The sequence below is a fragment of the Haematobia irritans genome, chromosome 1, assembly GCF_050003625.1.
Source record: "Haematobia irritans isolate KBUSLIRL chromosome 1, ASM5000362v1, whole genome shotgun sequence".
Classification (NCBI taxonomy): domain Eukaryota; kingdom Metazoa; phylum Arthropoda; class Insecta; order Diptera; family Muscidae; genus Haematobia; species Haematobia irritans.
Window position 1 is genome coordinate 15,654,934 of NC_134397.1, and position 25,392 is coordinate 15,680,325.

General features: G+C 23.8%; 1 protein-coding gene across 4 annotated transcripts in view; it reads right to left on the reverse strand.

Annotated features, from left to right (window-relative positions):
• Positions 1-14,429: 14,429 nt before the first annotated feature.
• l(3)neo38 (C2H2-type zinc finger domain-containing lethal (3) neo38) overlaps positions 14,430-25,392 on the reverse strand; it is a 64,858-nt gene continuing 53,895 nt past the window's right edge. For 3 of the 4 annotated variants that reach the window (XM_075289384.1, XM_075289383.1, XM_075289381.1), the window contains 4 exons: positions 18,594-19,480; positions 18,411-18,507; positions 15,147-15,317; positions 14,430-14,658 (listed from right to left, as the gene is read on the reverse strand). In XM_075289384.1, the coding sequence (XP_075145499.1) occupies positions 15,148-15,317; positions 18,411-18,507; positions 18,594-19,480 (1,154 nt within the window). In that variant the 3' untranslated portion in view covers positions 14,430-14,658; position 15,147. The remainder of the gene's footprint in view (positions 14,659-15,146; positions 15,318-18,410; positions 18,508-18,593; positions 19,481-25,392) is intronic. The other variant, XM_075289382.1, reaches the window with a different exon arrangement.

Genomic DNA, 25,392 nt, shown 5'->3' on the forward strand with positions numbered 1-25,392 from the left:
GTCATTTTTACAACTTTTCGACTAAGCAGTGGCGATTTTACAAGGAAAATGTTGGTATTTTGACCATTTTTGTCGAAATCAGAAAAACATATATATGGGAGCTATATCTAAATCTGAACCGATTTCAACCAAATTTGGCACGCATAGCTACAATGCTAATTATACTCCCTGTGCAAAATTTCAACTAAATCGGAGCTAAAAATTGGCCTCTGTGGTCATTTGAGTGTAAATCGGGCGAAAGCTATATATGGGAGCTATATCTAAATCTGAACCGATTTCAACCAAATTTGACACGCATAGCCACAAGGCTAATTCTACTCCCTGTGCAAAATTTCAACTAAATCGGAGCAAAAAATTGGCCTCTGTGGGCAAATGAGTGTAAATCGGGCGAAAGCTATATATGGGAGCTATATCTAAATCTGAACCGATTTGGCTGATATTTTGCAAATTTTTCGAGACTCGTAAAATATTCGGATGTACGGAATTTGAGGAAGATCGGTTGATATACACGCCAATTATGACCAGATCGGTGAAAAATATATATGGCAGCTATATCTAAATCTGAACCGATTTTTTCCAAAATCAATAGGGATCGTCTTTGAGCCGAAACAGGACCCTATACCAAATTTTAGGACAATCGGGCTAAAACTGCGAGCTGTACTTTGCACACAAAAATACATCAACAGACAGACAGACGGACATCGCTAAATCGACTCAGAATTTAATTCTAAGACGATCGGTATACTAAACGATGGGTCTCAGACTTTTCCTTCTTGGCGTTACATACAAATGCACAAACTTATTATACCCTGTAAAACAGTAGTGGTGAAGGGTATAAAAATATGCAAACTCTTTCTATAGAAATAAAATTTTGACAAAATTTTCTATTGAAATAAAATAACATGCAGACATAAATCGGACATAAAACTTCGCAACAGTAACAAACTCGAAAAAATAGCACTGGCAACACTATGCGCGACAACGAAACATCAGTCGAACTTTGACGATGTGAGAGTAATGGAGAGAGAGAGCAGCAAATGCTCAACAATCTACCAACAGAGAAGAGAATCAACTACATATCAGACCAGTGTTGCCAATTTGGTGCTTTTAGCACCAAATTTAGTGCTTTTTGACTTCTAAAAAGCACCAAATTGCCTTTTTGGTGCCTTTTCAAAAAAAGCACCAACTTGGTGCTTTCTGGCATTTTCATTTAGTGCTTTTGGTGCTTTTTTTATTTTGAACAGTTTAATTGATACAAAAATTTTGATTAGACTTTCAAGAGCCGAAAAAACTCAAATTTATTGCCAAATATAGAATTTGATTGTTATGAAGTTGGTATTGATTATTTTTTAATTAATATTGTTCTTTAGGGTATTCTGTAGGAAAGTCGAGCGATGAGTGTCGAATTTTTGAATTTGGGAAAGATGTCATTAAAAACGTTTGTATTAGATTCAGAAAAGCACGCACAACTGAAATAAGCAATAGACTCCTTCCATATATTAATATTTTGAAAGTTGAAAAACATCACTGATCAAAATGAATTGGACGAAAGCATTAAAACTGATCAAAGTGTATACTTGAATAGCGGTTCATAATGGTGAGTACTAAGTTCGAGTTTTGCCGCTAATGTGAAAACTATATCAGTAAACAAGGCATAAAATTATGCATATTTGCTGCAAATTTTATTAGAACTTGATGGGGAATAGGCAAAAGCAAATTTTCACAAAGTTTGTATTCCTTAAAATGAATTACTTAAGAAAAGTAATTATGAAAAATGGTAATTTTAGCAGCTAAACTCGATCTTAATACCCACGTTAACTTCTTAAAATTTAATTCACAAAAGTTGTATAATACATCTTCGGATTTTTTTTTTTTTTTTTTTTGTTTTTTAGTAGAGCGTTTAATTTTCGATTTTGTGGAGGAAGTTGGTATGTTAGAATTTATAATATATTTTTGGTGCTTTTTGGCCTTGGGGAGTTGGCAACACTGTATCAGACACTGGTAACATTGCTCACATATACAAACACATAATAAATTAGACAAGTAGATATACAAGTACTCAGCACCAGAGTAAACAAGAGGAAATTCGGTGCAATAAAAGTAACAGACGAACGTAATGATACTACTATAGTTTTAAGCTTTATGTGTTGTTGTATGTGTATAATGAAAGTTTTTTTTGTATTTTCTGATCTCCTGATACATGTTGATATACATTTGTTAAAATTTTTAATTTTTGGATTTTGCAAAAATTTTCTATAGAAATAACAATTTTGGGAAAATTTGTCTGTAGAAATAAAAATTTTGGGAAAATTTTCTATAGGAATAAAATTTGCAAAAATTTTCTATAGAAATAAAATTTTGACAAAATTTTCTATAGAAATAAAATTTTGACAAAATTTTTTATAGAAATAAAAATTTTGGGAAATTTTTTCTACACAAATAAAAATTTTGGGAAAATTTTCTATAGGAATAACATTTTGACAAAATTTTCTATAGAAATAAAATGTTGACAAAATTTTCTATAGAAATAAAATTTTCTTTAGAAATAATATTTTTGATTTTAATTCCCTTAAGGTTCATTAGGGTGAAAACCTGGTCTTTTAAATCAAAAGAAAAAATTAGCCCTAATTTTATTTAGGGGTAAATTTTGATGGTTCAGTTACATTTTTTGGGGCTCGTTTTTACGGGGCTTATTATTCATTATGAAACGAAGCCCAACATTTGAGGTCCTGTCTCATTTGAATTGTTGGGCTCATTTTTATGGGGCCTATTTTCATACCACCCCATACATAACCTAACCTAAAGTTCGAGTAGTTTTTGTTTTTTTTTTTCTTGCAAACATTTTCTATAGAAATAAAAATGTTGGGAAAATTTTCTATAGGAATAAAATTTGCAAGAATTTTCTATAGAAATAAAATTTTGACAAAATTTTCTATAGAAATAAAATTTTGACAAAATTTTCTATAGAAATAAAATTTTGACAAACATTTCTATAGAAATAAAATTTTGACAAAATTTTCTATAGAAATAAAATTTTGACAAAATTTTCTTTAGAAATAATATTTTTGATTTTAAATCCCTTAGGGTTCATTAGGGCGAAAACCTGGTCTTTTCAAAGGAGAAAATTAGCCCTAATTTTATTTAGGGGTAAATTTTGATGGTTCAGTTACATTTTTTTGGGGCTCATTTTTATGGGGCTTATTATTCATTATGAAACGTAGGCCAACATTTGAGGTCCTGTCTCATTTGAATTTTGGGGCTCATTTTTATGGGGCCTATTTTCATACTGCCCCATACATAACCTAACCTAAAGTTCGAGTAGTTTTTCTATAGAAATCAACATTTGCAAAAATTTTCTATGGAAATAAAATTTTGCAAAAATTTTCTATAGAAATAAAATTTTGCAAAAGTTTTCTTTAGAAATAAAATTTTGACAAAATTTTCTATGGAAATAAAATTTTGACAAAATTTTCTATTCTATAATAACATTTTGCAAAAATTTTTTATAGAAATAAAATTTTGCAAAAATTTTCTATAGAAATAACATTTTGCAAAAATTTTCTATAGAAATAAAATTTTGCAAAAATTTTCTATAGAAATAAAATTTTGCAAAAATTTTCTTTAGAAATAAAATTTTGACAACATTTTCAAAAGAAATAAAAGTTTGACAAAATTTTCAAAAGAAATAAAAGTTTGACAAAATTTTCTATAAAAATAAAATTTTGACAAAATTTTCTAAAAAAATACAATTTTGAAAAAAAAAATTCTATAGAAAAAATTTTCAAGAAAATTTTCTGTAGAATAAAATTGTGTAATTTAATAAAGTTATTGATAATAAAGTTATATTATATATGTTGGATAAATAAAATATGATATATAAATTATATGATTTATTATATTTCCTTAACTAACCTTTAAATGCTTGTTTTTTATATATCCTTTTATTGAATTAAACGCATTGGTATTTGTGTTTGTTTTTAATCTTTATTGAATTTGAAATGGTTACAATTTAAATGTTATTTAATAATTTGTTTTCACTTAATTGTGTTCACTTATTATAATTAAAATAAATGTATGTATATATATCGTTACAAAGTTACATTATAATAATAATAAATTTCTCTTTATATTATTATTATTATTTAATATAGTTCTTGTTTATAATACAATAATTCATATTGAAGTGATTTAAAAAAAATGATTATTATTATTATATAGAGGGATGGGTTTTCCTTTATGGGGATTTTTTATTTTGTTTTGTTTTCATCTTTGTGGTTTCTTTTAGGCTTACATACGCTTTAAGAAATTCATGGTATTTGCATAAACGATATTACATACATATTTTAATATAGTACTTAAAATTGTTTCTTTTTGTTGTTTTTTTTGTTTTGTCTATACTTCGTTTCTTTACATACATATTTATTTGTATTTAATTATATAAAAAAATAATTTGTTTTTTTTCTTTTAAACCTTTTTTTTTGTATTTGTATTCTCAATTTTTCCATCTCCATTTGGTTTATTATTTTTTTTTTAATTTTACTTTAATAAAAAATACTTTTGTGTTCTTTTTTTTTAGAAAAATAAATGTTTATAATAATAGAAAGGAGAAAGTAACATAATACCGCCACTTTCCTTGGGGAGAAGGGGGAAAAACGTAAAAATTTAATTTAAAAAAAATACTAAGAGTTTTCTCATTCCAAGAATTGTTGTGTTCTCACAGAAATACTAAGCATATCCTAACCTTACTTTTTTTTGAAATCTACTTCACATTTTGTTTTGTTTTTCTTAATTCTTTTTAATACTACTTGCGCCTTAACTTTTTGTTTTTTGTTTCAGTCCATTACATATTCACTTTTTCGTTATTTTCTAAGGGGATTATTAAAGAATTTATAAAATAAATTTGTACGGAAAATCAATATAAAGGGCCTTTACACTTTGCGAGATAAATAACTGTAAGCAACAAATTAATTAGCAATCATAGCAATGAGAATTTTAATTGAATTTTAAAGAAAAAAATCAAGGAAAATAAATTTATTGATAAAAATTAAAATAAATTACATATATTTATTGAATCAATGAAAATTCAATTGGATCAATTAATTTTTTTAATTGACCTCTATTATTTTTTTTTTTGGATCAATTAGTTTTTTAATTAACTTTTGATATTATCATTTCCATGATAAACGTATGTTCATTGAAAAATTAATTGGACCAATTAATTTTGCGATTGAATCCAAAACAAACATCAATTAAGTTTTAATTGATTTTTAATTGAACCCCATTTGATTTTGGATCAATTATTTTGTTTAATTAACTTTTGATATTATCATTTCCATGATTAAAGCTTTTCCAATTAAAAATTTATTGGATCAATTAATTTTGTGATTAAAGCAAAAAAAATGTTTTTTTTTCAGTGATGGTTTTTAATATAGTCACATTTCTACTACATGTTGTTTTCTCACTTAAGTGTAAATGACCCTTAAACATATAGCTACTATATAAAAACTGTGTACACAAAAACAATATAACCAATATTTTTTCAACTAAAATTTTAATTGAATTCTAAATTGATTCCACGAACAAAAAAAAATCAACACTCACAAAAATTTATTGTATCAATTTTTTTTTAATTGAGATTGGTGATTGATTTCATCACTTCTGGGATTTAAGAAATTTCAATTAAAAAATTAATTGGATTCATTCATTTCGTGATTAAAAACAAACAAAAATAATTTTTTTTTCTGTGTAGCTACAAATTTACACTTGGAAATAAATTAAATATCTGCCAATGTATTACGATAGAGAAGCATAGACAAAGTACTGGAAATAACCAATTTAAGGTTACTTTATACACAAATGCAATATATACACACACAATATTTTTTCTAAATCAATCACGAAATTCATTGATTCAATTAATTTTTTTGTTGAAATGTCTTCAATCACAGAATTGATAATATCAATTAAAAATTAATTGGAAGTCATTTAAAAAATTAATTGATCCAATTAAAGCATTTATTGATCCACTTAAATAATTAATTGATGCTATTAATTTTTCGTGATTTGTTGTTTGTTTCAATTAAAAAATTTGTTGAACCAATTAAATTTTTAATTGAGTATTTTTTAAAACTCAACTAAGACTTTAATTGGAAAAATTTTCGTGAACAATTTTTGTGTGTGTAGGTCTCTCAGAATACCTATCAGAAAAAACCTACACTCAAAGAAATTTGTTAATAGACAAAGCAGAAAAAAAAACAAAAAGTCTGCTGATGAGTCAGGTGGTGGCATATTTTTGACGTTGACTAAAACCAATTATTCGGATTTCGATGTTGTTCAAAATTGATTTAAACGCTATAAAAATTGTTAAGCCGACTAGCGATACTTTGATATCGATAATTTTAGGACAACCGGAGAAATGTTTTTTTCGACCATATATATAATTTCTTTATAAATTCTGTCCCATTGTCTGCTATTTATTTTAGCAAGAGTTAAAATTTTGATCGATTAATCAACTTTTCATTGTAACGAAATGCGACACTATGGGGTTTTTTGGGGAGGAATTTGTAAAAAAATACAAAATCTTACGAGTCATATGGGAGGTTTCACTGTATTATTATTATGATCAAATCGTTTAATAATGAAAACTTTTGCACGACATATAATGGAGGATTCGGGCTAGAAGCGGACATAGAATTTTATTTAGGGTGCCCAAGCGCTAATTTGTCAATTTTTTTTTCTATAGAAAATTTTGTCAAAATTTTATTTGCTATAGAAAATTTTATTTGCTATAGAAAATTTTGTCAAAATTTTATTTGCTATAGAAAATTTTGGCAAAATTTTATTTCTATGGAAAATTTTGTCAAAATTTTATTTGCTATAGAAAATTTTGTCAAAATTGTATTTGCTATAAAAAATTTGGTCAAAATTTTATTCTATAGAAAATTTTGACAAAATTATATTTGCAATAGAAAATTTTGTAAATTTTTTTTTTGCTATAGAAAATTTTGTCAAAATTGTATTTGCAATAGAAAATTTTTTACATTTTTTTTGCTATAGAAAATTTTTGGAAAATTTTACTTTTATGGAAAACACCACTGTGGTATCACAATGGACTGAATAGTCTAAGTGAGCCTGATACATCGGGCTGCAACATAACCTAACCTATATTTGCAATAGAAAATGTTGTCAAAATTGTATTTGCTATAAAAAATTTGGTCAACATTTTATTCTATAGAAAATTTTGTCAAAATTGTATTTGCAATAGAAAATTTTGTCAAACTTTTTTTGCTATAGAAATTTTTTGGAAAATTTTACTTCTATGGAAAATTTTATTTCTATAGATTTTTTATTTTTGCAAACTTTTATTTCTATAGAAAATTTTTGCAAAATTTTATTTCTATAAGAAATTTGGTCAAAATTTTATTCTATAGACAATTTTGTTAAAAATTTTATTTGCTATAGAAAATTTTGTCAAAATTTTATTTGTTATAGAAAATTTTGTCAAAATTTTATTTGCTATAGAAAATTTTTGGAAAATTTTGTAAATTTTTTTTTTGCTATAGAAAATTTTGTCAAAATTGTATTTGCAATAGAAAATTTTTTACATTTTTTTTTGCTATAGAAAATTTTTGGAAAATTTTACTTTTATGGAAAATTTTATTTCTATAGATGTTTTATTTTTGCAAAATTTTATTTCTATAGAAAATTTTTGCAAAATTTTATTTCTATAGGAAATTTGGTCAAAATTTTATTCTATAGAAAATTTTGTTAAAAATTTTATTTGCTATAGAAAATTTTGTTAAAATTTTATTTGCTATAGAAAATTTTGGCAAAATTGTATTTGCTATAGAAAATTTTGGCAAAATTTTATTTGCTATAGAAAATTTTGGCAAAATTTTATTTGCTATAGAAAATTTTGGCAAAAAATTGTATTTGGTATCGAAAATTTTGTCAAAATTTTAGTTGCTATAGAAAATGTTTGGAAAATTTTATTTCTATAGAAAATTTTTGCAAAATTTTATTTCTATAGAATATTTTTGCAAAATTTCATTTCTATAGGAAATGTGGTCAAAATTTTATTCTATAGAACATTTTGTAAAAAATTTTAGTTGCTATAGAAAATTTTGTCAACATTTCATTCATTCATCAGTTACTCAGCAAAAAAAAGCGTCGCCAAAAAAGTAATGAAAATGTTCTTTTTGGATCCGGAAGTGGTGCAAAATTGACGCAGAAGCGATGAATTTAACATGGGCTTGTCATAGGACGGAAGTCCTCCATTTCACTGCACTGAATTTGCATCACTTCTTTAGGTGTGATTCGAATTCAATGTTTTGGATGTAAATTAAAAAAAATCTGTAATATTTTGTCAAATAAATAATGTTTATATTTTTTTATAATTTTTAATGGATTCTAACGCTAGTCGGAATCGTTTGACCTCAAATATGTTCAAAAATGCACAAATATTTCAGATAGAATTTATCATTTTTTTCGACAAAATTTAAATGATTTGTACCATTTTATGAATTCTTACTCTGGTTTGTTTGGAACAAACAATTTTAATTTACCTATTAAAAGTATGAACAAACCAAGTTATAAAACCTTGCATTAAAAGAACTTCCTGGGTAGTTAAAATAAAGAACATCATTTGGAGTGTATCTTCTGGAAGTGCTTTTAAAGTTGTGCCTTTGGAAGAACTTCCAAATTTTTTTGCTGGGTAGCTAAGACATTTTTTCTAAAAATTTCGAAATGATTTCGTAAGAACTCGGGTCTAAATTTTGCCCCCTCACTAGTTAGTGATCCTGACTGATTTGGACAATATATTCCATAAATAATAATCAAATTTTACAACAACAGTCTCAAATTCGTATTTAGACGATAAATGCATTTTGAAATACAAAAAAAAAAAAAAAAATATTTCTATAGAAAATGTTGGCAAAAATTTAATTTCTATATAGAATTTTTGGAAAATTTAATTTTAATAGAAAATTTTAGCAAAATTTCATTTTTATGGATTTTTTTAGACTTAATTTCTATAGGGAATTTTATCGATTATTTCTGTAGAAATTGGTAGCAAATTTTATTTCTATAGGAAATTTTGGCAAAAAGAAAATAAAAATATAAATTCTATAGAACAAAAAAAAATATTTTTATACAATATGTTGGCAACAATTGAATTTCTGTATGAAATTTTGCAAAATGTTTTTTTTTTGTATAGAACATTTTTTTTTTTAACTTCGTTTCTATAGGAAATTTTGTCGATTTTTTTTTTTCTATAAAAAATGCTAGGAAATTTTATTTCTATTGAAAATTTTGGCAAAATTATAGATTCTATAGAGAATGTGGTGTTGTAGTTATTTTCAGGAGGTTTCGGAACATACTACTACGTCCTTTATCGACATCAATATCCTCATTGATGTTAGTTTAATATTTTATTATATTCAAATTTTATGGCGAAAAACAGAAGTTTAAAAGGATCTTTTAAATATTTTAGTTTTTTCTTTTGCTTTCATTATTAACAAAATGCTTTGTTTGTAAGAATATAAAATGGATGTCTTTATGTGGACTTTGTATTCGCTTCTCCAATCTAATTCATTGACAGAATATTGTAATTAATTTGTTTTTGTGGATACAGTGTAATTAGTGTGTGTTCGAAGATAAATAGTCATCAAATCAACAAATATCTTCTTGTGTAAAATTTTCTTTTTTGGTTTTCTTCTAAATATGTGAGTTTTAATAAATTTTCTTTAATTTTTTTTTTGTTTTTTGAAAAAAAAAAAAAAAAACGGGTGTTTATCTTAGAAAAAAGAAATATTGTGTGTTTCTAAAGAATACCGTTTACAAAAAAAATTTCAAACGTTTTTTTTTTGTTTCAATTTTGTGCTTACTGTCTGTGTCTTCTCAAATTTTTAATTTTTGTTTTGTCGTTTTTAAATGTAATTTGGGATTCTTATTTTGTTTAAAATACTTAAAACGTGTTTTCATTTCTCGTTTGTTCTTTTTTTTTGTTTGTTTTAATTCTTCAAATATTGCGAAAATTTTTATTATTTGTTTTGGTTTTCATTTTGTTTTTTTTTTTTTTTGGAGGCTTCATCCCTGAGTTTTGAATTGCAAAATTTGTTTTTCTTTTGTCATGATGTTGTATACCATAAATATTTTTTGCTCTTAATTAATATTTTTGTTGTTTAATAAATATAGTTAATGGGATGAATATGTTCGGGTTTTTTGTTTATGGCAAATGAGAAAAATAAAAAACAAAATTAAAAAAAATAAATAAATTGTATAAAATATATATACGTATATATATGTATATATTTGTGAATAGTGAAATTGGATTTGATTTGATCATTTTTAAATTATTAGAATTTAGTATTGTTTAACCAGTTGATTTTGTTTTTTATTTAGTGATCTTATACAACGATTTTGTAGATTTGTATGCATTTCTTAAGTTTTGTTTTGACTAAGTATGTATGGAAAGATTTGTACTTCCTGCAAGTATTTCTTGTTTGTTTCATTGTTTATATTTGTATTTGTTGTTTATTGTTTATGGTAAACTATATAGTAAGTAGGTTGTTTATATCATTTAGAAGACTTTTAAAAAAAACTGTATTAAGTACCTTTTTTTTGTTTTGTTTCTATGGCTATGATTTTTTTCTATTTTTTCGTTCATTTTTGCTTTTGCAGTAGGATTTTTTTTCTCTCTTGTTATTGGCAAATACGAAATATTGATCTCGCTAAAGCATTCTTTAAAAAAAATATGATTTTATCATTAGCATAAAGAAATGTGATTTTATAATCAATGAGGTGAAATTTTATTTCTATAGAAAATGTTTGCAAAATTTAATTTCTCTAGAAAATTTTTGCAAAATTTTATTTCTTTCTATAGGAAATTTGGTCAAAATTTTATTCTATAGAAAATTTCACCAACATTTTATTTGCTATAGAAAATTTTGTCAAAATGTTATTTCTATAGAAAATTTTCTCAAAATTTTATTTGCTATAGAAAATTTTGTAAAAATTTTATTTCTATAGAAAATTTTGTCAAAATTTTATTTCTATAGAAAATTTTCTCAAAATTTTGTTTTCTATAGAAAATTTTCTCAAAATTGTATTTGCTTTAGAATTTTTTTTTTTGTGAAAATTTTATTTTTCTATAGAAAATGTAGAGAAAATTTTATTTGCTATAGAAATTTTAGTGAAATTTTTATTTCTATAGAGAATTTTGTCAAAATTTTATTCCTAAAGAAAATTTTTGCAACATTTTATTTCTATAGAGAATGTTGTACAAATTTTATTTCTATAGAAAATTTTGTCAAAATTTTATTTCTATAGAAAATTTTTAAAAATTTTAGTTCTACAGAAAATTTTATCAAAATTTTAGTTCTATAGAAAATTTTTAAAAATTTTAGTTCTGTAGAAAATCTTGCCAAAATTTTATTTATTATAGAAAAGTTTGCCAAAATTTTAATTACTATAGAAAATTTCGTCAAAATTTTATTTACTATAAAAAATTTTGTCAAAATTTTATTTGCTATAGAAAATTTTGTCAAAATCTTTTTTGCTATAGAACATTTTGTCAAAATCTTTTTTGCTGCAGAAAGTTTTGTCAAAATTTTAGTTCTATAGAAAATTTTACCAAAATTTTATTTGCTAAAGAAAATTTTGTCAAAATTTTATTTCTATAGAAAATTTTCTCAAAATTTTATTTGCTATAGAAAATTTTGTCAAAATTTTATTTCTATAGAAAATGTTGTCAAAATTTTATTTCTATAGAAAATTTTGTCACAATTTTGTTTTCTATAGAAAATTTTCTCAATATTTTATTTGCTTTAGAAATTTTTTTTAGTGAAAATTTTATTTGCTATAGAAAATCTAGTGAAAATTTTATTTGCTATAGAAAATTTTGCGAACATTTTATTTCTATAGAGAATTTTGTCAAAATTTTATATGCAATAGAAAATTTTGTGAACATTTTATTTCTATAGAGAATTTTGTCAAAATCGTTTTTGCTACAGAAAATTTTGTCAAAATTTTAGTTCTATAGAAAATTTTCTCAAAATTTTATTTGCTATAGAAAGTTTTGTCAAAATTTTATTTGCTATAGAAAACTTTGTCAAAATTTTATTTGCTTTGTCAAAATTTATTTCTATAGAAAATTATTGCAAAATTTTTTTCCTATAGAAAATTTTGTCAAAATTTTATTTCTATAGAAAATTTTGTCCAAATTTTATTTCTATAAAAAAATTTTGTCCAAATTTTATTTCTATAGAAAATTTTGTCCAAATGTTATTTACTATAGAAAATTTTGTCAAAATCTTTTTTGCTATAGAACATTTTGTCAAAACCTTTTTTGCTACAGAAAAAAAAAACTGATAAATGGCAAAGATTTTGCCATTTGAATTTTTCTTTTTTTATATATCGAGAATATCGAATGCTTTTTGCGAGCTGTAATTGTTTTTTGTTTTGTTTTGGCTATGGAATATTCAGATTTTAGTATAATCGTATGTTTTGCGTATTATTTTATTTCTATGTCAACTAAATATTATTGAATAGGTTTATATTAAATGTTTGTATATGTATGCGCAATTATGTATCTATTTTTTTGTTTGTTTTGTTTTTATAAATATAGAATAGTATATGTATATGGTATATGTATATATCTATCGTATTTAGTAATGCTTCCTGCTGACAAAAAAATGCTGTTTTTGTAATTTGTTATTTTCTTCGCGTTTTTGTTTTGTTTTTTTTTGTGTTGTTCTATAGTTAGTATATATAAATATTGTTTTTGTATTTTGAACTTTAAATTTTCGGTAAATGGTAATCTGAGAAGTTTACATTTTTTCCATTTTTGTTTGTATTTTGCAAAGGAGATATTTTGTTTGTATTTGTGATGCAAGTGAAAAAATCGAAACACTTGCCCGAAAGAAAATATTCTCCGTATACATTTTTTTAAGGGGGAAGGATTTTGTAATTACTTTCATCTTTTACAAAATATATATTATTTTAGTATTTGTTTTGGATTTCAGTTAACACTATTACATATTTATTTGTTTATGGTTTGTTTGTTTGTTTGTATCTTCTTGTCTTGAACATTATGTTGCAGTTTCAAAGTTTTGTTCATTTGGATTTTTTTTATGGAAAAATATGGTAGGGAAGTATTCGTTAGTAATGGGCTAATTGCCATGGCCATGAAATTATAAAAAAAACATGAGAATAAATAAATATATTTTATTTTACTTTTATTATATTGCGGGGAGGGGGGGGGGGATGTCTTCATTTATATTCTTCGCTTATTCACGATTTTTTTATGGAGCATATATGTATTCGCTTATATGATCTTTTAAAAATCTTTTTGTTTCATTTTTAATTTTAATGTAAAATAAATTAAAGAAAAAAAAAACAAATATTTATTTGATATTGTTTTTTGTTTTTCTTAGAACATTTCTAAATTAAAGTTATAAGCTTAAACTACAATAAAGCATAATAGGCCTTAAACACCTAGAGTTTTAAACTTAGTATTGATGATTCCTACAAAATAATAGTAATGCCCCCTGATCTATACCATTAATTTATATAAAAAAAATACTTTGGAGCGAATACTGTTATTGTAAAAATCGAACCAGGGACTTTTTTGAACAAAATCCATGGCTTTTGGATAGTAGATTTGGAGTCTTTTAGTTGGTTCGATTTTAAAAATTTGCCCAAAAAAAGTTTTTGTATACAAACTTTGCATAAAATATCTCAAAGTATTTTTTTTAAATATCATTTTATTATTATGGCATAGAGAAGGGCATTTAAAACTAAATTAATTTTATACGATTTTTTGTTTGTATTAGAGTAATGAAAATACATATACGTTAATAAATGCAAATTCTAATTTCTTGACAAAATATTTATATAAATTTAAAAAATGAAAATTGTGATAAAAAAAAAATTGGAAAAAAAGGTGAACTAAAAATTTATTTTAGAAAATTGCACATGAAACTTATTATACAAAGAAATAGACAATTTTAATAAATTGTATTACTTTTGAAATATATCTCTCGATTTTTTGTATTTTTGTTTTTAATTTTTTTTGTATCGTGTTAGCCAGCAAAGATCACAGTTATAAATGTTTTTTGTTTTGTTTTGTTATTATGACTTGGGAGTTTAAATTTGTTTGTTTTTTGTTTTTTCTTCACCATACATATATTCACAAAAACACACACATACAACGATAAAATGTTAACGTGGGCTTTTTCAGCTGGCAATGTTGGTTGTTCTTTTTCTATGCGTGTTATTGATGGTTTGGGTTTTTGTTGGATGATTAATAAAAAATGAACAATGTTAATTTTCTTGTAACCACACCTCCCAAAGCCCTGCCTTGTGTTGAAAGGACTAAGAGGATTTGTGGGGATTTTTGTTTTTAACAAATGAAAAAAAAAAAATAGTAATAATATTTTATAAGAGTAATTGTATTGTATTACAAGAATTTTTTGTTTTTCGTTCTTAACTTTTGTTTTTGCTGTAATAAAAGTTTTTTTATTTGTACATTTTAATTGCTATCATTTCAGTTAAAAATTTTTTGTTTTCCAAAAAAATTCTCCAGAGAATTTTGGTAGTGTGTTACTTTTTATCTTCATCTTGTGTTTGTTGTTGTTGGGATTTAAGCATTTTGTGCGTCTTGTGTTGTTAAATAAAACATAACGAAACGAAAAGTTGAAATGAAAAGAAAAGAAACAAAAATAAAATTTATAAGCAAATAATGAAAAATAATAATTATGGAAAAATTTAAAAAATAATAAACAAACAATTTTTCAAAACATGATCGCTTAGCAGGACATTCGGTAAAATTTTATAATATTTCTCAAATGTGCATAGCCTTTTCGATTTTGGTCAGAGACACAATATACAGAAAGAGGATACCAAAAATCAATTCAACGTCAATTCTCTTTCTTATCGAGTTTTATTTTTATTGTGAAAGAAATAATCAAAATTATTTCATTTCGTATACATAATTATTTTATGAATGAATAGAGTCTATTTCGCCAAATTTCATTTTGGTTTTAATTCCCTCCACCCCTATACTATATTGCCAAAATCAAAAAGAGCCACACATCATTATATTGTGAGAAATTTTATAACAATTTACCAAAAGTCCTTGTACGAACCTCAGGAACCATGTAGCGAATTATTCTGATTACTGTTGTTGTTATTGTTGTTACTGTTGCTATTACCATTGGTGCCAGTGGTACTGACATTTTGGGCTGATACCTCAGATTTAACGCGTCGTGCAATATGAGAACGTGTATGTTTACGTAAATGATCCTTGCGATAGAAACCTGTAAAGTAAATGAAACAAAATATTAGGATTAGTCTCTCTTTAGACATATATATAAAAAAAAAGAAAAACAAACTTAAAATCAATTAGAAGCAAGGGTCAACATGATAAAAATTCCCCAAAAACCATTCTGTGGTTTAGAAATATGATGAAAACAGAAATTCTAATTTTTTTCTTAATTATATATCAAAAGTTTACGAAGACAAATTTCGAATGTCCAATTCCATTTATAAAATTTTCTATAAAAATTTGCAAAATCTATAGAAATAAAAGTTTGGAAAACATTTTCCATAGAAATAAAATTTTGCAAAAATTTTCTATAGAAATAAAATTTTGACAAAACTTTCTGTAGAAATAAAATTCAAAAAAAAAAAAAAACAAATTTCTATAGAAATAAAATTTTAATAAAATTTTCTATAGAAATAAAATTTTGAGAAAATTTTCTATAGAAAAAAAAATTTGACAAAATTACTATAGAAATAAAATTTTGACAAAATTTCTATAGAAAAAAAATTGACAAAATTTCTATAGAAATAAAATTTAGACAAAATTTCTATAGAAATAAAACTTTGCAAAAATTAGAAATAAAATTTTGCAAAAATTTTCTATAAAAATAAAATTTTGATCAAATGTTCTATACAAATAAAATTTTGCAAAAATTTTCTATGGAAATAAAATTTTGATAAAACTTTCTATAGAAATAAAATTTTGCAAAATTTCTATAGAAATAATATTTTGACAAAATTTTTTATAGAAATAAAATTTTGACAAAATTTTCTATAGAAATAAAATGTTGACAAAATTTTCTATAGAAATAAAATTTTGACAAAACTTTCTATAGAAATAAAATTTTGCAAAAAATATTCTATAGAAATAAAATTTTGCAACAATTTTGTATAGAAATAAAATTTTGACTTAATTTTCCATAGAATTAAAATTTTGACAAAATTTTCCATAGAAATAATATGTAGACAAAATTTTCTATGGAAATAAAATTTTGACAAAATTTTCTATGGAAATAAAATTTTCTATAGAAATAAAATTTTGACAAAATTTTCTAAAGAAATAAAATATTGACAAAATTTTCTGTTGAAATAAAATTTTGACATAATTTTCCATAGAATTAAAATTTTGACAAAATTTTCCATAGAAATAAAATTTCGACAAAATTTTCAATAGAAATAAAATTTTGAAATAAAATTTTATAAAAAAAATTGGAAAAATTTTCTATAGAAATAAAATTTTGACAAAATTTTCTATAGAAATGAAATTTTGAAAAATTTTCTATAGAAATAAAATTTCGAAAAATTTTTCTATAGAAATAAAATTTCGACAAAATTTTCAATAGAAATAAAATTTTGAAATAAAATTTTATAAAAAAAAATTGGAAACATTTTCTATAGAAATAAAATTTTGACAACATTTTCTATAGAAATAGAATTTTGAAAAAATTTTCTATAGAAAAAAATTTTGACAAAATTTTCTAAAGAAATAACATATTGATAAAATTTGTTGCGTGGCCAATTACATTGCGGACCGAAGGAAAAAATTGATGTGAGGTAAGTGGTAAAGGCTTGAGCGGATTTTAGGGGTCATGATGAATGGATGGGATTCCTTGTGACCATGACAAGGCGGGCGACAGGAGGTTTCCATCTACCTCCCACTTTAAGGAATCTGATGTTGTTTGTGTTTGCGAGTTTTGGAACATTTTTATTTATTGATACGGGCCTAGGGCAAGAATGACGTGATGGACCACCTTGAGGGAGAAACCACTATAGCTAGGCGGAGCTGATGGTCATTCCTAAGCCGCACACGTAACAAATATTCTATAGAAATAGAAATAAAATTTTCTATAGAAACAAAATTTTGCAAAAATTTTCTATAGAACTAAAAATTTGCAAAAATTTTCTTTAGAAATAACATTTTGTAAAAATTATCTATAGAAATAAAATTTTGACAAAATTTTCTATAGAAGTAAAATTTTCTGATTATTAATTTTGTTCGACTTGAGGTCATAGAAACAATCGATTATTGATGTGTTTTAATATTTATTTCCAATAATTCGGTTAGTGCCACTAGCCATCTTCTGGGATTTTGTATCTACATAAAATAAAATGTTGACAAAATTTTCTATTGAAATAAAATTTTGACAAAACTTTCTATAGAAATAAAATTTTGACAAAATTTTCTATTGAAATAAAATTTGGCAAACTTTTCTATAGTAAATAATAATATTTTGCCAAAATTTTCTAGAGAAATAAAATTTTGACAAAATTTGCTATCGAAATAAAATGTTGACAAAATTTTCTATAGAAATAAAATTTCGACAAACTTTTCTATAGAAATAAAATTTTGACAAAATTAAATTTTTGGCAAAATTTCTATAGAAGTAAAATGTTGACAAAATTTTCTGTAGAAATAAAATTTTGCAAAAATTTTCTATAGAAATAAAATTTTGCAAAAATTTTCTGTAGAATAAAATTTTGAAAAAATGTTCTAAAGAAATAAAATGTTGACAAAATTTTCTATAGACATAAAATTTTCTATAGATATAAAATTTTGGCAAAAATTTCTATAGAAATAAAAATAAAATTTTCTATAAAAATAGAAATACAATTTTGCAAAAATTTTCTGTAGAAATAAAATTTTGACAAAATTTTGTATAGAAATAAAATTTTGACAAAATTTTCTATAGAAATAAAATTTTGACAAAATTTTCTATAGAAATAAAATTTTGGCAAAAATTTTCTATAGAAATAAAATTTTGGCAAAATTTTCTTTCAAAATAAAATTTTGCAAAAATGTTGTATAGAAATAAAATTTCGACATAATTTTCTATAGAATTAAAATTTTGGCAAAATTTTCTACAGAATTAAAATTTTGGCAAAATTTTCTATAGAAATAAAATGTTGACAAAATTTTCTATTGAAGTAAAAATTTGACATAGTTTTCTATAGAATTAAAATTTTGCAAAAATTTTCTATAGAAATAAAATTTTGTAAAAATTTTCTATAGAAATAAAATTGAGACGAAATAATTTTAAGAGGTCGCTAATACCTATATAATGACACAAATTCTGGGTTCTATGACTTACCTTTGCCACACTCAATGCAGACATGTTTCTTTTCACCCGAGTGTATAACAATATGAAGGGTTAATTGCTCCTTTCGTTTAAAGGACTTCATACAAATCTGTAATAGCGAACAGAAAAACAAATATTCAAATTACAATTATTTTAAATCGATATAGAATGGTTATTTGGTCACCAGATACTTACATTGCACACATGTGGCCTATCGGGTATATGCGATAATTTGTGACGAGTCAAATGATCTTTACGCTTTAGAGCTGCATTACAAATGTCACACACGAAACGCCGTTCAACGGCATGTGATATAACGTGCTGTTCGATTAAACTACGATCCGGATAGGCCATTTGACACTCGGGACAACAATATAATGTTGAACCATCTAATGCTTTAGTTTCTCGGATCTCACCGGGTTTTGGTCGTGGTTTCTTTTCCTTTGGGGGCTTCTTCTTCTTACCCTTTTTGGCCTTGGTTGTGGTGGTGGTAGTGGTCGTTGTCGTAGTACCATCAGCATTTGTGGTTGTCGTACCATTTGTAACGGCCGGTGCTGTACTTGTTACCACTGTCGTACCATTTGCCACACCATTTGTAGGCGCTGTACCATTAACACCATTAGTTGCCATTGAATTATTTGCCACCATTTGTCCATTGTTGACATCATTTAAATTGGGTATATGACCACCGGCACCACTATGATCCATATTAACAAGACTGGTTGTACCATTGCCATTGTGGGCATGATGATTTCCATTGATTGCATTTGCATTGCTGGGTGTTAGGGCTACGCCACCCAGTGCTAAACTAGCCAAATTGGTGCCATTTTTAAGAACATCATTTTTTATATTGAATCCCGATGTTGTGTCCAAATTGCCCAAATTCAAATTCCCTGAGTTGATTTGTGAGCCCACAATACCTGAGGATTCCTTTTTTATTGTTTCCGAATACTTAAGGAAGTGCTGTATGGATATTGGCAGTGTAGCGGAGAGCAAATGCGATGAATAGTCAACCGTATTGGCTGTATTGGCCAATGTTTGCCATGATTGATTAACATTTTGTAGAATTTGTTGATTGAGTACTGTAAGAAGAATGGAAGAAAGAAAACACAAACACGCACATTATTAACCAATATCGAAAGGTATTTGAAGAAAACATAGTAATTTTGGGTAATACAAAAAAAGATACCCTTTGACTACCTATGTTCATTATAGAATTCATTCAGAAACTACCCCATCATCTAAACTTCCGCTTATTTTCGATGTAGTTCTCAATTCTCAATTTAGGTTTTCCATATTTAGTATTGTGTAAAATCAAAGTCTCTCAAAATATGCTTACCGGAACTAAAAACTCCAAATTTCTTCACAGTAGAAATACATCTATGATTTTTTTTATCTTTAACACCAAGTTACAAAAATCATTGATTTTAAGGCACTATAATAGTGGGTCAGTTTTATTTTGACAAAATTTTCTATAAGTAGAAACATTTTCTATAGAAATGAAATTTTGCAAAAATTTTCTATAGAAATAAAATTTTGCAAAAATTTTGTATAGAAAGAAAATTTTGCAAAAATTTTCTATAGAAATAAAATTTTTACCACATAATAAAAATAAAATTTTGACGAAATTTTTTGGGGAAATAAAGTTTTGCAAAAAGTTTCTAGAAAAATAAAATTTTCTACAGAAATAACATTTTGACAAATTTTTCTATAGCAAATAAAATTTTGACAAAATTTTCTATAGAAATAAAACTTTAACAAAATTTTCTATAGAAATAAAATTTTGACAAAATTTTCTATAGAAATAAAATTTTGACAAAAATTTCTATATCAAATAAAATTTTGACAAAATGTGCTATAGCAAATAAAATTTTGACAAACTTTTCTAAAGAATTTTCTATAGAAATAACGTTTTGACAAAATTTCTATAGAAATAAAATTTTGACAAAATTTTCTATAGATAAATAAAATGTTGACAAAATTTTCTATATCAAATAAAATTTTGACAAAATGTTCTATAGCAAATAAAATTGTGACAAAATTTTCTATAGCAAATAAAATTTTGGCAAAATTTTCTATAGCTAATAAAATTTTGACAAAATTTTCTATAGAAATAAAATTTTGACAAAATTTTCTATAGAAATAAAATTTTGACAAAATTTTCTATAGAAATAAAATTTTGACAAAATTTTCTATAGAGATAATATTTTGACTAACATTTTCTATAGAATTAAAATTTGGCAATATTTTCTATAGAAATAAAATTTTGACAAACTTTCTATAGCAAATAACATTGTGAGAAAATTGTCTAGTGCAAATAAAATCTTGACGAAATTTTCTATAGAAATACAATTTTGCAAAAATTTTCTATAGATATAACATTTTGACAAAATTTTCTACAACAAATGAAATTTTGACAAAATTTTTTATAGCAAATAAAACTTTGACAAAATTTTTTATAGAAATAAAATTTTGACAAATTTTTCTATAGCTAACAAAATGTTGACAAAATTTTCTATAGTAATACAATTTTGACAAAATTTTCTATAGTAATACAATTTTGACAAAATTTTCTATAGAAATGAAATTTTGACAAAATTTTCGATAGAAATGAAATTTTGACAAAATTTTCTATAGAAATAAAATTTTGACAAAATTTTCTATAGAAATAAAATTTTGATAAAATTGTCTATAGAAATAAAATTTTGATAAAAGTTTCTATAGAAATAAAATTTTGATAAAATTTTCTTTAGAAATAAAATTTTGACAAAATTTTCTATAGAAATAAAATTTTGATAAAATTTTCTATAGAAATAGAATTTTTGACAAAATTTTCTATAGAAATAACATTTTGACAAAATTTTCTATAGTAATACAATTTTGACAAAATTTTCTATAGTAATACAATTTTGACAAAATTTTCTATAGAAATGAAATTTTGGCAAAATTTTCTTCCTTAAAAATAACATTTTGGCAAAATTTTCTTCTTTAAAAATAACATTCTGACAAAATTTTCTTCTTTAGAAATAGAATTTTGACAACATTTTCTATAGAAATAAAATTTTGATAAAATTGTCTATAGAAATAAAATTTTGATAAAAGTTTCTATAGAAATAAAATTTTGATAAAATTTTCTGTAGAAATAAAATGTTGACAAAATTTTCTATAGAAATGAAATTTTGACAAAATTTTCTATAGAAATAAATTTTGACAAAATTTTCTATAGAAATAAAATTTTGATAAAATTGTCTATAGAAATAAAATTTTGATAAAAGTTTCTATAGAAATAAAATTTTGATAAAATTTTCTTATAGAAATACAATTTTGCAAAAATTTTCTATAGAAAGAAAATTTTGCAAAATTTTTCTATAGCAAATAAAATTTTTAAATAAAATTTTGACAAAATTTTTTGGGGAAATAAAATTTTGCAAAAAGTTTCTAGAGAAATAAAATTTTCTACAGAAATAACATTTTGACAAAATTTTCTATAGAAATTAAATTTTGACAAAATTTTCTATAAATAAAATTTTGACAAAGTTTTCTTTAGATATAAAATTTTGACAAAATTTTCTATAGCAAATAAAATTTTGACAAAATTTTCTATAGAAATAACATTTTGATAAAATTGTCTATAGAAATAAAATTTTGATAAAAGTTTCTATAGAAATAAAATTTTGATAAAATTTTCTTTAGAAATAAAATTTTGACAAAATTTTCTATAGAAATAAAATTTTGACAAAATTTTCTATAGAAATAACATTTTGACAAAATTTCTATAAAAATAAAATTTTGACAAACTTTTCTATAGATAAATAAAATTTTGACAAAATTTTCTATAGATAAATAAAATTTTGACAAAATTTTCTATAGATAAATAAAATTTTGACAAAATTTCTATAAAAATAAAACTTTGACAAAAATTTCTATAGATAAATAAAATTTTGACAAAATTTTCTATAGCAAATAAAATTTTGACAAAATTTTCTATAGATAAATAAAATTTTGACAAAATTTTCTATAAAAATAAAATTTGGAGAAAATTTTCTATAGAAATAAAAATTTGAAAAAATGTCTAAAGAAATAAAAATTTGAAAAAATGTCTAAAGAAATAAAAAATTTGAAAAAATGTCTAAAGAAATAAAATTTTCTATAAAAAAAAAAATTTGCAAAATTTTCTATAGAAATAAAATTTTGAGAAAATTTTCTATTGAAATAAAATTTTGACAAAATTTTCTAAAGATATAAAATTTTGACAAAATTAGGAAATAGTACCAAAATCCTTAAGGGAACCAAGTAAACTTAGTTTGAGTATACGGATATTTTTGTCTGTGTGAAAGAAAAGAAATTAATGACATTTCCTTTCCAAAAAAAAAAACACTACAAATGATCTGAAACATCTTTAAAAGGGACAAACAACCAAGCCAAAAAATTGCTAATAAAAACTCCAATTTCGTTTTTGTTGCATTTAAATTTATTTAATAGCCCACAAAAAGACACTTAGCAACTGTAAGTAAAAAGGGAAGGATGTTTAAAGAATAATTCCCTAAATATAAATCATTACATAAAGAAAATATCTAAAAGAAAAGAAAAATGAAACAATAACAGTAGCATTTAGCAAAAATAAAAAAAACACACATACACAAATATTGAATTCCAAGAAAACCTACCCCAATAGAAAAATCATGGCAGTATATACTTCATTTTTTGTTGTCTTCTATGGTAACAGCAAAGCGAAAAAAACATCAAGAAAATAATTTACTTCCTATAAATCCCAGGCTGTAAACATTTTTAGGCATTTTTGGGCCTGCTTGTTGTTTTTTTTATTAACAATGTTGTTGGTGCTTGGTAACATTTCATTGTTGTACCGTTATAATAAGTAAAAATGTATGTAATATTATATGTATATATGTATTTGTAAGTATATAAATTAAATATATGTATTTACTAACTCAAGGCCGTTTATATTCTATATACCCCCTAAAAATACAAATGTATATTTCTATATAGTAATATGGCATATAAACACCAAGTCACACACACATATATACATACACACATACATATATAATAACCGTATATACATCCATATATATATTATTAGAGGCCTAGGAGTAGAACAGTTTCTAGACCAACAACACCAAGAGGGAACAGTAACAAGAACAACAATGAAATTCAATGAAAGAAACAACTAGAAATGACCAAAAATACTTTAATATTGACTCGACGAAATTAAGAAGTTAATATTAGGAGGGAGTAGCCTGTAGGAAGTAGGCACAACAAATTCAAGTTAATTGATATAAATTAATATTAAAACATATCAAAACTGTACCCGGTATCGAATCTTCTCTTATTACTTTCTGGAAGTTGTTTGACAAATATTGCTTTTCAAGTCCATAATTGTTGACACAATTGGTTGAATTCTACTGAAAATGGTAAATTTTTTACTGTTTGGCTGATTGGTAGAGTGTTTTGATAGTTTTTTCAACATCCCAGCAAAAAAATTTGGAAGTTCTCCTAAAGGCACAACTTTAAAAGCACTTCCGAAAATGTCCTCCCAAAGATGTTTTATATTTTAACTACAATTTTTTATAACTCGCTTTTCCATATTTTTAATGGGCAATTTTAACTTTTCTTGTTTGAAATAGGATAAAAAGTACTAATAAAATGGCACAATTGTTCAAATTTTGTCGAAAAAAAAAAAATTAAATCTATATTAGAAAAATTAACAATTTTTGAAATTATTTTAGGTCAAACGTTTCAGACAAGCGTTGGAGGAATGCATCAAAAATCATAAAAAATTATATTGGCAGAATATTACAAAATTTTTTAATTCACATCCATAACACTGAATTCGTATCACACCTTAAGAGGTGATGCAAATTCAGAGCAACGGCTGATGAAATGTTGAACATCCGTCCTATGACAAGCCCATGTTACATTCATCGCTTCTGCGTCAAATTTGCACCACGTCCGGATCAAAAAAGAACATTTTCACTACTTTTTTTTTGCTGGGATATTCCTCCCCACTTAAGAGGTACTTCACTAATTTTCTATAGAAATTAAATTTTTGATATAATTTTCTATAGAAATAAAATTTTGTTTTATCGTTATCGTTGTTTTCATTTAAGCTTAAAATTAAAAAAAAAATTCTATAGAAAAAAATTTTGAAAACAAAATTATAGAAACATTTTTCTATGGATACAAAATTTTGATAGAATTTTCTATAGACACAAAATTTTATATAGAAATAAAATTTTCTATAGAAATACAATTTTTAAAAATTTCCTATAAAAATAAAATTTTGAGAAAATTTTGTATAGAAATACAATTTTAGAGGAAATTTTCGATAGCTACAAAATTTAGAGAACATTTCTTATACAATTAAAATGTTGAGAAAACTTTCTATAGAAATAAAATTTTAAGAAAACTTTGTATAGAAATAAAATTTTGAGAAATTTTTCTATAGAAATAAAAATTTGAATAAATTTTCTATAAAAATAAAAATTTGAAAAAATTTTCTATAGAAAAAAATTTTATCAAAATTTTCAATAGAAATAAAATTTTGCAAAAATTTTGTATAGAAATAAAATTTTGACAAAATTTTCTATAGAAATAAAATTAAAATTTGTTGGGCAATAAAATTTTGAGAAAATTTTCTATAGAAATAAAATTGTCTATGGGAATGAAAATTTAACAACAAAATTCAATAAAATTTTGAAAAAATTTTCCATACAAAAAAAATTTTATCAAAATTTTCAATAGAAATAAAATTTTGCAAAAAATTTGTATAGAAATAAGATTTTGACAAAATTTTCTATAGAAATAAAATTAATATTTTTTTGGGCAATAAAATTTTGAGAACATTTTCTATAGAAATAAAATGAAAATTTAACAACAAAATTCAAAAAAATTAGTTTGTGATCCGGAAGTAGTGTAAACTTGGATCATCTCCAATGAATTTTACATGAGCTTGTCATAGGACGGAAGTACTCCA